The sequence below is a fragment of the Dicentrarchus labrax genome, unplaced genomic scaffold, assembly GCF_905237075.1.
Source record: "Dicentrarchus labrax unplaced genomic scaffold, dlabrax2021, whole genome shotgun sequence".
Taxonomy (NCBI): domain Eukaryota; kingdom Metazoa; phylum Chordata; class Actinopteri; family Moronidae; genus Dicentrarchus; species Dicentrarchus labrax.
Window position 1 is genome coordinate 13,523,902 of NW_026136714.1, and position 16,745 is coordinate 13,540,646.

The 16,745-nt window shown below is 39.7% G+C and overlaps 1 protein-coding gene across 1 annotated transcript; it reads right to left on the reverse strand.

Moving 5' to 3' along the window:
- Positions 1-51: 51 nt before the first annotated feature.
- mapkapk5 (MAPK activated protein kinase 5) lies at positions 52-16,638 on the reverse strand. Its single transcript, XM_051422607.1, has 14 exons — positions 15,647-16,638; positions 13,722-13,795; positions 9,883-9,958; positions 8,521-8,618; positions 8,314-8,422; positions 7,852-7,941; positions 7,401-7,496; positions 7,202-7,282; positions 6,860-7,047; positions 6,508-6,628; positions 6,212-6,342; positions 5,766-5,881; positions 5,578-5,682; positions 52-4,697 (listed from the first exon to the last, which is right to left on the reverse strand). Exons 1-14 carry the CDS (start codon positions 15,680-15,682, stop codon positions 4,603-4,605), a joined length of 1,416 nt encoding a protein of 471 aa, XP_051278567.1. The 5' UTR covers positions 15,683-16,638; the 3' UTR covers positions 52-4,602.
- Between the last annotated feature and the right edge of the window lie 107 nt (positions 16,639-16,745).

Here is a 16,745-nt window from a genome sequence, read left to right on the forward strand (position 1 = left end):
ACAAATATGTAAGTGTAAGATTAATAAATACACAAAAAGAACGAACAAATATATGTTCAAAAGTCAAAGAATTCCTTTATTACAAAGTCAGCATGTTGATGACATTCCAAAGAAGACAGAAAGGGCAAAAAGTAGATGCGTGGACAGAAATACAGCAAGTCTTTGATGAGGGATTCAGGTACATGCTACATAACTGCCCGAGCAGAGAAAAAAGACTAACAAAGCAGAGTAAAAGCCTCCAAACTTTGAAATGATTTCCTTTCTTCTAAAACTCCTCCCTGACTTTTCAACATAAACAGCAATGGCTACTTCAGGTGAAATAAATTCTTCTCCCTCTTTACATCTGTTCGATGCCAGAGCCAAAGAAGCAACCTTTACCAAAACATATAAAACTCACCTCTCTGTACTTTCTGAGTGCGGATACAGCAGGGGGAAACGGAAGCAACTGGTATTTATCACGAGTAGAAGTGCTGACTAAAGCCATTTCTGGCTTTCAGGTCATTTTTAACAAGTTAGTATTTTTTTAAAAAAGGGGAAAAAAAGGGACACTGTTATTTCTCCTCAGTCAGCGTCCATGTTGAGAGAGCTTGTATAAAACAAGAAATCTTGTCACTCTTCACTGAGCAGATGCAAGGGAGGAAGTGATTAGCGGAAGCTACTTTAATATTTGTGAAATATGTCTTAAGCTGGGTTAGACTGAATGTCAATGTGGGGGGCATCGTGCAGCAGTAGTACTAAGGGTAGCATCTTCAAAACCAACTGCCCTCTGTGGGTTTTTTTTTTTTTTTAACAGCAAACAGCAGCTAAATGGTGTCTGAGCATGACTGTATGTGTCCCTTTGGGGGGTTTCATTGTTAAAGAGTATCAAGATGCATGCCTTGAGTTTACAGTACAAAATGCTAATACATACACTACCCTTCAACCACAATGCTCACTCAGGGAGCAGAGGATATAAATTCTGTTATTTGTGGGTGGGGAAGATTTAAAGGAAGCAGCACTGATTTATTGATAGGCCTCCAGAAATACAAAGACGGTTCAGCATACTGAACCACACACACACACACACACACACACACACACACACACACACACACACACATAAATTAATAACACACTGTCACACATCCACACAGACATGGTGAAAGCAAAACAAAACAATGCCATTAGGCTCCACTTTTAGTAAGAAGCTCTGCTGATTCTGCAATACTGTAAGTTTGGTGTGTTGTGCTACAAAATCTATGATCCGACAAAACAAAAAATACAAACTTGATCGCAGGACATTAAAGCAAAAGGTCAACATTTGGCGGAGAAGACAATATTGATACCACTCCCCCGTACTGTATGTTAAATATAAAAGTAGTAATACATCTAAAGCTCACTAATCAGCCCGTTTTTATCTGTTTTGTTTAATATGTACAAAAGCTGAAGTTTAAAAACCACAATTGGCCGATTTCAGGAGGACCGTGTGGCTGGGACCCGTTGCCAGGCAACCAGTCAACAATCCAGGAAGTTACAAGGTTAGAAAATAGTCGCCCCGCACATAAACACTGTAAAACTGAGCAGTGTGGATTTCACATTTTAAACATTTTTGAGCAGTAAGTAAAAAATTACAATACAATATGTTAATTAGTTAGCTATAGAAGGGCTTGTAGACGAATTTTGTTACCGCCTGACAGACCCAGGCTAGCTGTTTCCCCCCGTTTCCAGTCTTTATGCTAAGCTAAGCTAAGCGGCTGCTGACTTTGGCTAACCGCTAGCTAGGCTCACATTTAATTTATATTATTATATTTAATATTTAATGTTTAATAAAACAAACAGGAGTGGTATGAAGCCTATTATCTTACGCCAAAATGGTGAACTGTTTCTTTAATGTGCCAGTGGTGAAATAAAGGGTCATCTTAAGACACAGGACAATAAATGAATCACTTCCTTTGGAGAACAGATTTTCGCCCAAAATATGATGTTAAATGAATCTCAACAAATTAATCTTACCAACCCAACACACCGAATTGTGGAATGAAACCTCACACCAAAAACAAGCATATCACAGTCCAAAGGACAATCACTACTGCTTACAATGATTCTGATTTCCCCAGGCATACAGTCTGTGGTTTACCCTTCATCCTGTAATTCATTTTCATTGATAAGAGCAGTAAAGGATGAAGATGCCGCCCCATCAACAAGGCACATTTGTGTGTAAAACTCAGCCATATATTAATAAGGCCTTTTTAAAACACAAGCCATGGTTATCATCAAGCTTTTAAGGGAGACTGTGTGACAGACCAAAAGATTTCTCAGAATCAGGTTAGTAGTGATTGCCTTTGCTCAAGTGTTCATCTTAAATAAGAAATACAGACATACATATACAGACAGACTTGCACGTTTTCTTCATATGAGTTACAAAATGGTGTGAAAAAGATCAGCTTATATATTGCCACTGTCCTGTGTCTCCAAAATGTCAGAATGCAAAATAACCAGCTTTATTTTTAGCTGTAACATTGCAAAAAGATAATGTACTTTGTTTTTAAAATGGTTTATTAAGCTTAAAAAGTAGAATTTCTCAATCCCATAAAGTAACATTTGATTGATTTAGTTTATCTAAAAATGTTCAAATCATCAAAAATTGGAGATACAAGTTTTTCACTGGACAGAAACAATATATTGCACCAATGTTTACTAATTATTCAGAATAGACATACAGTATCTTTTCATTAAAAAGGTCAATAACGTGGTTAATGCAGTAATCTTAACATAAAAATATGTTGTATATAAAGCTAAAACCTCGTCAAAGTGGAATTTCATAAACTTCTGAGGATTATTTAAAATAAACAAAAAAAAATTATTAAAGAAATAATCAGGCACTGAACAAGAGAACTGTTCTGTTGACTGAACATCGCCTGTCATTCAAACACCTGAACACAAATCCCTTCTTTCAACCCCTCTCTGAAGAAATAATATCAGATATGATGGAGCACTCGAGTAAAACAGTGCAGTGGAAATTTCACTCTGGCTAATCAATGATATGATATTAACTACAACTTAAGGATGAGGGTGAGTGAAGGGAGGGAGCATTTGCTGGCATTCAGACCACTGAAATGAAGTTGGGAAGGTTAGACAGTAATACTGACAGATTGATACACACTATCTCACTACCATGTACATGCATGCACTATGAATACATGATGAAGTTATTGCCCTATTGCACATTCAGTAGTAGAGCATGTTTCTATGTGACTGGAATCCTTAACAAATCTGTTTATGGATGCTGAAAACCTTTCTACTGATCTTTTCTGGCATAAATACACTGATTACATTGCACCAAAAATGCCAGGTGTTTTTTTTTTTTGTGTTTCTGTAGGCTCAAGTAGAAAGCGCTCTTGCTTTAAAAAGGACTTAAATATGAACTGACCCTGGTCTGAATTCCAGTAGATATCGCTTTGACATTGCAGCAGCTCAGATTGCGTCAGTTACACGGATCAACAACTTTACCCGAACTTTCAGAATCAGATCAGAAATGGGCGTATAAAAGACATACAGAGGTATAAAAAGCCTTTTGAAAATATTTGAAATAATTCACTTCATTTTACTTGCCAGGCACAAATTTCAGAAGTTGACGAACAGTTTCATCACTTTGTGTGTACGACTTAAACTCTAGATAAGCGTAAAAGTTAATGCTGGACCTCTGAAACAGTTTGACAAAGTCTTAACTCAACCGGAGCTTTCAACTGCATCTCACGATCTGAAAAAAATCATTTTCTACAGAAGGCTGAGTGACAGTTAAAAGCTCCAAAAAAAAGCTAGTAAGTAGACCTTAGGTTAAGATTCTTTTGTGAAATCACATTGAGCTTAATGAGTCAGAAAGAAACCCAGTCGTACTGACTGCCATTTCAGTCTGCTCCGATCTATTTAGTGTCGTCTCTTCTCGGCTTCAAAAACGAGGTTGTGACAAAATGAATTTGGGGCTGCATTTTTCTATTTCATGACACTTTCTTTTCTCCATTTCCACTCTACCTTAACCTCTATACAACAAAAAGGTCAAGGGAAAGTTACACAAAAACAAAGATTCAGATAACTTAAACGCAGTCTGAGATTCAAAGTGTGTGTGGAAGGATAAAGTCACATCGTAGACAGTTTTCTCTTGACTTCAGAGCCCACTGCCAGGCTACAAGTAAGGTATAAAATAATGGAACTCTTTGTTTAAATAAATAAAATTCTTAGGATAGTTAAAAGAAAAGAAAATAGAATAACATGAAATAACTGGGATAAAACACGTAACGTCTTGGACAAGCAGCTAATAAAAATTCCCTCCCAGAAAATAATTTCTTTAACTGATTTTTCTCTTTTTCTTTTTTTTTTGCAAAAATGAAAATATAGGTTTTTTTTTTTTTCAATGTTCTTTGCAAGTGTCCATTTAAAAAAAAATTATAGTACCAATGAGTCCTCTTTGAAATATATCTACAGCTGTACAATAGGTCTTGCAAGTGAATTCATGAAAAAACATAAAATTAGCGCATCATTTTACATAAAAAAGCCTCTTTACAGATATGGGTTAAAAAGGGTCATAATAAACAATATAAAAAGAAGATAGAAAGACAGCGTTTGCTAATGAGATTCTTCGAGATTCGTCTTCTCTTCAATGGCCTGTTTCACTATTTCAGCCAACTTCAAGCGGTCGACTTTATCGGAGAAGGCTCTTCCTGCAATTACAAAAATCTGGTGGTTAAGCACTTGATGACTACATTAACAACAACTGCAACGTAAATGAGTAAATGATTAAGTTTGACTGGAAAAGAGATCAAAACTGTATTCCTTTACAAATCCTTACAAATAATATCGCTTGTTTTTTTCATATAATGCTGTTATCCATTAAGATTTAACCTTAGAAAATACAATATATTAAATATTGTACTGAACAATAGAGCAATAATTAGGGCTCTACAGTTATTTGGGTTATTATTTATTAATCTGCTGATTATTTTACCATTTCATCATTTGGATAGAATGTCAAAAACTAATCAAAAAGGCTTTCACAGTTTACAAAGGTGACATCTTCTAATTGTTTGTTCATCAAGATATTCACTTTACTATTTCATAAGGCAAACAAATACAGGAGATTCTTACATCTGAAACTAAGTAAAGTTTGGCATTTTTTTTGTGAAAAATTACTTTAAAACGTATCAATTGTCATATAAATGAATTATCAGTTAATGAATTAATTGATCAGTACTCAGTCATTTAAGATAACTTAAAACTTAAACCACTGAAAGTATCACTCACTGTTTGAGTTGCAATGTAATGTTTGGTCTTTCCTATTGATTTTTTGTTGATATGGACTGAGCTGTGTTTGTAACTGCAACTGCTTTTTTTTTTTTGGCAGGCATTACAGCTCAATCAATATACGGGAAAAGAAAAAAATATTCAATAGTTACGTTTATGACAGATGAATTAACAATGAATGACATGAGGAAGACAACTAACAGCTTTTAGATGTCAAAAGGTAAATTAGTTGCTTTGCTTTTAATTGTGTAATAGAAAAGAGAATCTTGCAGGATATAGACCAGATGAAATGGTACCGACCGTCCCAGCTGAGCCCCTGCAGGCCGTCTCTCAGCAGTTTACAGTCTCTGTTGAACCTCCAGGCATCGTACATCACCTCATTCAGCTTCTCATCCTCGTTCTCTCCTGCACAAACAAAAATATTTATAATGCTGGTTGTTCATCTTTTTTAATCTAGTTAGTTAAAATGACTGTGTGGGTTTACTGACCAGCTTGTGGTAGTATACACTGTGCAATGACATCTCGTAATTTTTCCAGCGCTACGTTGGAGTCTTCCCCTCCATTCTCTGGGTCGTGAATGAAGAAACCGTCACTGGGCTTGGGGCTGCAACATGGAAACCAAAACACAATTCAGACCAGAACAAAAATATAAGGATCCCTGAAATACATAATAACAAAGACTATAGAGTACATGTATGGTCAGAGAACCACAATCGTAACTGAAGAGAATGAGATTTTAGTTTAGATTAAACACGGAGTAACACACTGTAATAGGAATGCAGAAAAATCTGAATAACATTCTCACCCTACCCTCACTGAGTAACTGTACCATAACAGTGCAATAAGTGCAACAAGTGCAATGTATCTATACTTCAAAAAACAAAACATATGAAAAGTTGACACAAAAAAAAAAAATCAACAAAAGCAATCATACCCCAGTAGTTTCCGCTTCCTGAGGATTGGGTTGTTGACAGAGTTTAGGGGCTTCAGACTGACGTTCAGATCTTGAATTCTCATGTTGGCCAGCTGCTCTGCATGGGCCTGCTGGATACCTGCAACTACCGCCTGGACAGGTAAGAGGACAGACCGTAAGAAAAGGAAGAGGAGGATGCCAACATACTGTTTATTATAATAAGTAAGCTGAGTGATGGTCAATTCATTCAGAAACAGCAGAATGAATGTACAACATTTGTGCAATGCAAGATATTGCACCCTAAATTTCTCACTCACCTTGTCCATCATCATCTGGGCGGAGGGCAGCACGTTGTCGAGGGCCTCGGTGCAGTTGAGCCAAGGGTGAGCCAAAACTCCCTCAATAGTCAGCCTCTCCTCCGGCTTCACCTTGAGCAGCCTGCAAGGAGCAGACGAGGAAAGAAGAGAGTACAAATTATTAGACAGAAAAAGCCTGAATGAGGAAGTGTGAATATATGTCACAGATCTTTCCACATGTCAACATTTAACTGTTACACAAGCTAATTGGCCGAATATGCCGTGCTGCTGTTAGAAATGAGAGGCGTGCTGCGAGGAGGGGAGTACAGCAAGATGAGGTTACCAGACCAAAGCACGTAAGAAGAAGACTCACTTGCGTACGATGTCCTTTGCCATTTCAGAGATCTGACTCCACTCATCTTCGGGGAAGTCAAAGCTGCCCGTCATAATCTTTTTCCTCATGTCCTTCGGGATGGTTCGACTGTGGTGCTTGGAGTAGAATGGAGGGTAGCCACACAGCATCACGTAGATGATCACACCAAGAGACCACAAGTCACAGCTCTGAAGAATGATATGTCAAAATATTTCGCATTAGACACAGAAGATAGTCAGTTGTGGTATTTATAGGAAACCTAGCACACTACATTGAATTAAATTTGAGGAACAATACTTGGTACAAAGCCTAAATACTTAGTTCAACAGGTTTGGGTCTCACCTTGTTATAGGTATAAGGAGTGGGTGAGGTAGGTATAATTCCAGACTTTTCCTTCTGGTGTCTTCTTTGAGCCTCAAGTACCTGAATAGAAATAACAGCATAAGGGAAACATAAGCTTTCATTATTGCTGCATTAAAAAAATCTCTGTGTGTGTACATTTAAAAAGTATTTCTGGCTGAATTCTACATTAGCTTTTTACCTGAGGTGCTACGTAGTAGGGAGTGAACTGAGGGGTCATCAAGTCTCCTTGATCAATTTTGGCAAAGCCAAAGTCACACAACTTCACAGGTGCATCCTGTGGGAAAGACACGATCAGAGGGAGCAGCATGAACGCTGAGCGAGCACAGAAACATATTTTAGGATAATTTGTTGGGGTCTCTCAGTGGCTTTGAGTTTTACTTGACAAAATGTTTTAGAGGGAATTCATTTAGTTTTTAGGGGAATCATCTAAGGTGCTGCCAGAGTAAAGGTTGGGTTTGGAAGTGTAGCACAGCAAATGCAGATTGGACATTGCTCTACAGTATTTCAGACAGTAAATTTCCCTCCTTGCAAAGTTTATTTTCCCTGGTAGTATATACTGGATGTTGTGTGATTAATTAGTGCAAAAGCATCAGCAGTGGCATCAGCAGTAGTACACTTTTAGAACCTACCAGAGAGTTATCCTTGAAGAGCAGGTTCTCTGGCTTCAGGTCTCGATGTGCAATATTTAGGGAGTGACAATGTTCCAAGGCTTGACTGATCTACACAGAGGGAAGAGACATCAGACTGAGACACCACTTTATGTGTGTGCGTGTGTGTGTGTGTGTCAAAGCAGCCTTTAAACACACTTGATTTGAGCTGGTGTGTGTTGCTTCTTTTGACCATGTGTCTCACTGTTCAATGCCTCATGTGCTGCTTTATCCAAGCAGGGGGCTGCTAATGACATGGGGAGGCTGCGAGATATGCTGTTACACACAGAGGAAAAGTGTTTCACACAAAGAAACACGCAGACAGACACTAGTGGACAAAGACTGACTGACCACAGTTAAATATCTGAAGAATTACATCCAGAGAGCTAAAAACAGCCTTGTGTGCTGTGGTATGTGTTTGTGACTGTGTGCGTCTTCACAAACCTGTTCAGTGACCTGGCTGGCCATCTTTTCAGTAAAGTGCCTGTGCTGACTGATTCTGTGGAACAGCTCGCCACCCTCCATCATCTCCATAACAATCAGGAGCCTTGCTCTGTGAAAAAAACGAAAGAGGTGCTGACGGTCAGAGGAAACAGCAAAAGAGCGGAGATGGATTGAGGCAGTTTAAAAAACACACACAGAGCTCTTTACCTCGGGCTGGACTCGTGTGGGAACTGCACACTATTGGCGTAAACCTCCAGGATTTGCACTATGTTCGGGTGGTTGGCACACATCATATGGAGACGCACCTGCATGGAAGGGAATACCACTCTGAGCGTACAGTAATTTACTTAAATGTGTTCAAATTTAAGCATACCATCCTCGAAACCATAACTCTGTGCTAATACAATTCTGGTGCTGAGCTCTGCAAACAGTAAGTGAAAAATGACTAATGATGAAATCCAAACATTTCCGAAAGATAGTATAGATGAAAGAGCATCTATTGTCCGTGAAGGTGTTTCACCTCCTTGCTGTGACTCATTATGGATGCCCAGGTCATGTAGTTTTACCAAGTGGGCAAGTCAACTAATAATACGAACTAATTGGGGGGGTTGTGCAATATGAGTGACAAAAAGACATTTTGACATGTAACATGTAGCTACTTCAGTTTCAGGGTCCTAGTATTGTGCACAAAGTCAAATTCAGGAATATCCAACCTATGTACATTACTGCTGGAGAGTTGTTTAGCCTAACCTTGTCTCTCTCTCTCTCTCGTGTGTGTGTGTGTGTGTGTGTGTGTGTGTGTGTGTGTGTGTGTGTGTGTGTGTGTGTGTGTGTGTGTGTGTGTGTGTGTGTGTGTGTGTGTGTGTGTGTGTGTGTGTGTGTTGAGAGAGATGAACACCTGGAAAATCAAGCTGGTCTAGTACTTAGTACAGGAGCTGTGACACGAGAACCACAACAGAAATCGAGATTCTACAACTAGAACTGCAAATTTCGCAGCCAACAATAAGGAGGCTTCATTCAACTAACTGATTGCAATGCTGCAAATTATACAGTGCAGACAAAACAAAAGCAAAATGCAAGACAGACCAAGATGGTGTTAGTGAACTCCTCATTATCGTGCACACAACAAAAACATAGCATGTATCCAAGGAACAGCCGCATGATAAAAAAAAAGGATGATAAAAGAGCCTGAAGAACATATTGTTTAGTGGTCATAATCTGTGTGTTTTTGCTTGTCAGCAACAGTATTCACAGTTCAGCAGCGACAGCTTGTGTGAAGTGAGCCTGTGTTGCTTGTTTTGACTGCATGTCTCACTGCTGTATAAGCTGCTTGATCAAAACACAAGTCTGCTAATGACATGGAGAGGCTGCTAGATGCACTGTTCACCGCAGGAAGACAATGTTACGGACAATAAAGTCCATACAAACAGAGAAGAAGCACAGGAGACAGAGGCGAGGAAAGAAAAATAGGGATTAATAAAGATAACAGGCTGGCAGACAGACCAAAGCATATTGATACAGCCAAAGACAACAGACATTAATCACAACTCCAACAGTGTTTCCTCTAACCTCATTTCTGGCCTTGGGGCGATCAATGAGGATCTTCAGGGCCAGGCGTTCCTGAGTTGACTTCTTCACACAAACTCTGAACAGGAAGAAAACAAGAATCAACAAAAATGATAACCCAATCTGTGTCACAGATGTGATCATGTATGCAAAGAATCAATAAGGTAGTTTCTAAACCCTTGTTCTGCAAGATGTATTCACTGTGTGTGTAAAATATACAGCCAGGCATTTTGCCAGCATTCTTGTTTGTACGGTAAAGAAACATGATCATTATGAAGTCAAGTCTACTTTATTTATATAGTCCAAAACCACAAATTTGTCCTAGAGGGGATCAAATGTTCAATAAAATGCCAGTCGATCTCCATAAGTACATAACGCAGCTGGTCCCAGTGTGCAGGTTAATAAAGTTTGGGAGCTATGATCCAGTGTGCAGTTACTCTCTGCTTTTTCTCGGCCGATGTGCGGTCCTCTTTGCCACCAATAAAATAAAAAAATTTAAAAAAAAAGGTACAATGTTCAAGAAATCCATTGACCCCTAACCATAAAGTTTTCCCTTCTGTTTCACCTGAAGTAGCTTTAAGGTTGTTAAAATGATCTTGTTCGGCAGTGACCGGATCATGTATATTCTATATCAGCTTGGTCCCACTCTTCTTTGAAGTCATGTGATTGACACTGAGGGAAATATTTAAATAATCAGTTTATACATATTCACACAAAATTGAGCTACATATTTGGTATTTACTATATTTTTGTGGGTTTGATACCAGATATTGTGTATATGTCACCCTACAGGTAACAAGAACTTGCAGTACAGAAATTCAGAAACATTATTTGTCCACCAAGTTCATGTGAAATGTCCCACTTAGCATGCATCTTGGTCACAAGGTAAGAACAACAAAAATCCTGCATCACTCAGACTATAGTTTGGAAAATTAGTTAGTGTAGTGATGTTTAGGGATCAATTTCCTTCTTTATTTCAGTAGCTTTTAGCTTTATTATCAATTTCTATAAACAAGAACAAGGTTCTTAAAGTGTTATACATTTACACCCTTCTTAAGGCCCACTATACGTGCTGTGAAGTTAAATTTGGCCTGACAAGACATCAGCCGCCTAGCTAGAGTTAGGAACAGTATTTTGTCAACATCACGTTTGTTATTGGAAATATGAATCTTGTCTGCATCTCTAATGAAAGTAAAAGCAAAGAAAGCCATCTAAGTCTGTCATAAAATTTTCATGTATTCATATTCATGAATATCTGTTAGTAATGGTTTTCTTCAGAGTGCATCTTAGGACTGCAGCAGTAAAACACATGAATACAAAAGCAATTTGCAAGACAGACCAAGACAATGTTACTGAACTCATTATCTAAAACAAAGCATGTACCCGAGGAACACCCTTATAATAAAAAGGTTGATAAAAGAGCCTGAGGAAAATGTTGTTTAGTGGTCATAATCTGTATGTATTTGCTTGTCAGCAACAGTATTCACAGTTCAGCAGCGACAGCGTGTGTGAAAATGTGAGTGAAATATTGAAATATTGATTTCATTTTCTAAAAAGACTGAACTCCTTTCTCCTTCCTCTGAGCAGAAAGGACTCAAATATTCACTTTAAACGGCAACCTCTGGCCTGTAAACTCAGATTACACTATTAAAGCATTACTGCGAAAAACATTCTGCTTCGGCCAAAGTTCACTTCACTGGAAAGCAATACCAACCTAATGAATCACAGAGTCAGACAGAGGGGGGCTGGTACAGAAAAAGACACAAGTGTGTTATGAGACAGAAAGAGGGAAGTGGAGGAAGGAGAATAAAAAACGATTCCTATTAGGCAAACATCTCCATGAATCAGAGTAAAATACAGAGTATTAATAAGAGACAGGGTAAGGAGGAATTGCTCAAAAAGAAACAAAGTACAGCTTGAATCATCAGAGTGTGATTACATGGAGGGCTGATGAGTCAGTTTCTCAGTATTTTTGTCACTTGAGGCCAAAACTACACACGTTAGGAAATAACATGTTGCTCCCTGCTGATTCAGACCCATGATAGCTTCAAAGTGCAGAATGGGCAGGAGGAATCAGTGACACACATTGATATATTACAGCCTGTATCTAGCAGGAATCAGCAGGGAAGTCAGACTTGTACAGAAGAAACTGCACAAACCATAAATAGGCTGCTTGATCAGCCACTGTCCATTCAAAATCCATATCAAATCAAAGGGGCTTTATTGGCATGGGAAATGTGTAAAATATATCTATATACAGATTAGTAAGAAGAAAAACTGAAACAAAACCACTGTTAAGCTTTGCAGTAACTGAATAAATCTAAAGACAAACAATGAAGAGATTATACCAGTAATAGCTGAGGCAGTGAGGGCAGAGGTCAACATTGTTTAGATACATGGGAGGAGAATACTGCTGCACAGTTTAAAAAGGAGGAAAAAAATGCACCCATCACTGGCCAATGCTTCTGGAGATATTGATTCAGGTTGTAGGCCAATCCAGAGTGACATCTCTAGTGTTTTCACGACAAAAGTCCTGTTTCCACGCCTGATGGCAACTTAAATCTGTCCTTTAGACTCACCACATAACTTAAAGTAATTTCTTAATGGGTTGAATGTAAAAAAGCTGAAAAGTCATTACTGCGCAGTTAGTATTCCAGAAATAATGTGCTTTCCTGTGATATATTTTACTGCTTATGTGTGGAAAACATTAGAGAGAAGAATGCAGAGGGGAGTGCACAGATAAAGAAAACTGCTGAGTTTTATCATTGATCTCTTGTGCATCCAGAAGCATCCACTATTCGATCTGAGTGCAGCTTCTTAAAAGAAGGTTAGTTGTTTTGCACAAAGTTTCATTTATAGCATGTGGACTAAAACCTAAAAAAGCAAAGGAATTGGATGTATATACACAAGCCATTTTTCCATGTATTCATTTGCACAAAAAAACAAAAAAGGCTAAGATACTTCCACTCAAGAGTGTTAGGTACAACATTTTTAGGTTGGATTCAAGCCCAGGACGCTGCAGTTACATGGATTGTGTCTGAGCCAAATGGGCCTCCACCAACTACAACAAAAATGGTACCGGTGCCAAACATCTCTGTATAAAGCCTCAAGTTGTGTCGGTGTTACACACAAGTAGTCGGTCCAGTATGTTAAAGCCTAGACAAGTGACAAGCATCTGGCCCTTTCATATTCTCAACATGTGTTAATGTGTGAAGGATAAAGTTAAACTGTGCCGGTAGAATTGGTGCCACAGTGAACACGATGCAATAAAACCACAGGAGAAGTAGGAAGATGTAGGCCGTTTGTTTTTTACAAAAGCTGTCACAAAGTCTGTCCATTCGACAGCCCAGTTAGCAAATAACCTGCTCTGACAACATATCCTAATCCAGCTGCAACCACATCAGGTTCATATGAACATTAACCCTACAGCAGTATTCACTGTGGTTTAGCAATGCAAAAGAATATTCTGAGTCACGCTACACTGTTTTCAGATCTAAACAAAACTAGAAATCACTCTCACTTGACCCTGACTCTGCTCTCACAGCTGGACTTCACACTGCACGTCAGATTTCTCCCAGTATGATCAAAAATGATGCTCCACTAACAGAAGCAAGACAATTTAACAAATTATTCCCAATAACAAACAGATGCCATTATCATGTCTCCTGGTGATGCTGACCAAACATTTTGTTCTGTTCAGTTCTGTCTATACAATATTGCCCCGGCAGCAACGGTTTGACTTCGATGTGAAGCAGCGCAAACAAAGTCAAATCAGGACAAAAGATAATATTTAGAGGTTCGGAGAAAGAAGTACTTCTTAACACACTCTTTCTCAAACTCACCTGACAGGTCCACTAATGCCAGCTCCCAACTTCTGTGTCCAGTTTATGTTGTACTCGTCTAGAATGGAGGTCTCCTGTTGGGAAGAGAAAACGTACCAAACAATAAATCAGACGTTTAAAAAGAAAAAAACGAGAGAAAGCTTTGTGCAGAACTGGTATGTTTTACAAACCTAGAAATAAGTGCAAATGAGCAGCCCACTTACACCCACCCCCACGGATACAGAGTATCCAGAGCAGCATCTGAAAGTGCTGTTAATTGTAATATAGACTTTTTTTTTTTAATCTTTCACATGATTTTTAAACAGAAATCTCTTAAAAGGAGTTTGGCAGACTCTAGTGAGTAAGAGTGCTCTGCATTTTCCTCGCACTGGGTTGGGTAATAGCCATCTTATCCATTATCAGCTGTCTAGTTTCGCAATGGTGCTAATCCTTAACACAGATTATACTTTATAAAAAAAAAAAGAGAGAGAAAAGACAGTTTGGCTGCTATAAAACACATACGTCTGCGTTAGCTTGGCAACTGCTGCCTATAAAAGGATTATAAAAGAAGGATGAGATACTATTCAGGAAGGAGTGAAGCACTGGGAGACGGCCTCCGTAATCATTTAGTTAAATTACTGGGATGGAGTTCTTCAGACTGGAATTTGAATACATATTTGTTTAGCCAATAGTCCCAACTTTCTGCTGTATTAAGGTAAAGGCTGTTAAATGACCCATCCTCCACTTACATTCAGTTAGACAACTTAAGATCAGAAAAAGTTTTGGTCTTAGCCAGCACAAGGAGTTTAACTGGGTGCCAGTGCCAGTACCAGCAGCTACCATAATGTCTTCTCCCCACCGCCCTGGCCAGTCCAATCTAGGATTTGTGGTGATTAATTAACATAGGACGAGGGGCTGGTATTTACTACACAACTACCAACAGGTCTGCACTTCATATCTTTGAACGATCTGACTTCCCTACACCCAACATCGGCTGCCCTGGATAATGGATCTAATGAAGCTGGTAACCAATTAGGTCTGTTAATTCTAGGTTTACCAGTCCAGCTTTGAGCAAGTTCACGTGGAAGAGGCAGGGTTTGTAAATACAAGCCAACCACGTGCGTCATCAACAGATCAGGAGCAACATATAACTACACAATATAACTGTTGAGTCATGTGGAGCAATGTGGGTATGCAAAAACTACACAGGCTGTTTACACTCTCGGATCCAATTCTCTGAAGTGAACCTGCACCGGGGCAATTTATACCGTGCAGCATAGGTTACTATGACGACTTCTTGGTGCCAGGGTCTTGATACCAGAGAGCCTGGGTTAAGCCCAAAGTTAGCTGGCTAACCCACTTATCTTTCTCAATGGCCCAGTGTGTGTTCCAGTTCTCAGCGCCATCAAGCCCAGTCAACCCAGCATTAGGCACATAGCGACCCAGCTGCGAAAGTGGGAGCCAGGGCCACTTGAGATCACATTTTACTGCTGACATTAATGCCAGGGCAAGCGACACATTGAAGGGGAGCAAGCAGGAACAAATCCCAGAGCACAGGTGTACTGAAGTGTTGCCAGTTCATGACCATGCGGGATAGATCCAAGCTCCACCAGTAATGTTTATCAAGGGTAAAACTTTCCATACAGCATTCTTCATGATTCACATTTCTGCTATTTGTAAGCCCCCCCCCCCCCCACACACACACACACACACACACACACACACACACACACACACACACTCTTGTGCAGTCAGGGGATGCCATGTTATAACAACCTATGACAGTGTCACAGTATCAGATTCAAGTGTAGTTCTTGGTGCACTCTTCACTGGAAGTGGAACCATAATTAGAGCAATTAGCAATTAAGATCAGCAGCTAAATCATGTGAACTTTCAAACTCCATTAAATAAAGACCAAAAAGTTATTACTATCGTGTTAAAATTACCTTGATGAACTTGTCTGCGTTGTTATCCTCCGACATGGTGTTCTGCTCCGGACAGATAAAGTCTGTATGATCTCTGACAGTAGAAACAAAAAGCGTCTTTCTCTGACCTTCACCAAGTTTCGGTCTTGCAACCCTCGGCTGGACCAAGACTCGTTATACTACTACTGATGACAGGACAAGGCCATTAGAGCAAAATGATATTCGACCACGGATCAGCCAGTGCAGAGTTTCGTTCACTTGGAGACCTGAAGCCCACCGGCCCGTACGATGTAACGTCAGATCAGGCCAGCTGGGCTCACAACCCCGGGGTCCGACTCGCTCTTCAAGTCGTCTTAAATTCACTGTAGTGACCATGTAGAGTGCCAACCTCCGAGCAAGGTGACCAGAAAAGCCGAAGACAAGTCCAATATGGACTACACCACCACTTTTGGAGGGGCACTGAGCATGGGACAAGACGTGTATTTTTAGCCAGCGCAATGAGAGCAGTGCTCTGGCTAAACGCTGCGAAGACACTGGGGACCGGCTGAGCTGCTGTTAGCTCGCTTGGTGCGACTCCATCCCGCGGCAGATTTATTACACCGAAGACAATCGTGATACTGTTATCTACAAAAACAAAACAACAACTAACAAAAAAAAAATCACCGATACTCTCTTCGATGAGTGCTGAGTCAATCTGACACAACGAGAGCACACCGTGTTCCCAACAGCAGGGCAGCCTATTATGTCGTCGAGCCGAGCCTGCTAACGCGCTAGCAAGTTAGCTCAGGTGGCAAGTTCGTTTTCCGGCTCTACTCGAAGCCACAGATGTTATCATTCTTCCGTAACACCGTATAATTAAAGACACAGCGCTCGTACGGCGCAATAACACCACTTTAGTGGCGGGAAGGGTGAATGGAGAATGTTGTGAGAGGTGACCAGGGAGACACACGCATCTCTGGACTATTTTGCTAATCCCATAGCTTCTTGTCGAGAGGAAAATACACAACCGAAGTCGGCACTACGCAGTAGCAGTCCGAGGATACCGCCTGATGGAAACGACCGACTGCTTTTGTACTTTAAGATCATGTGTCGATGGATATTGTTTTTCTGTCAGTAAATT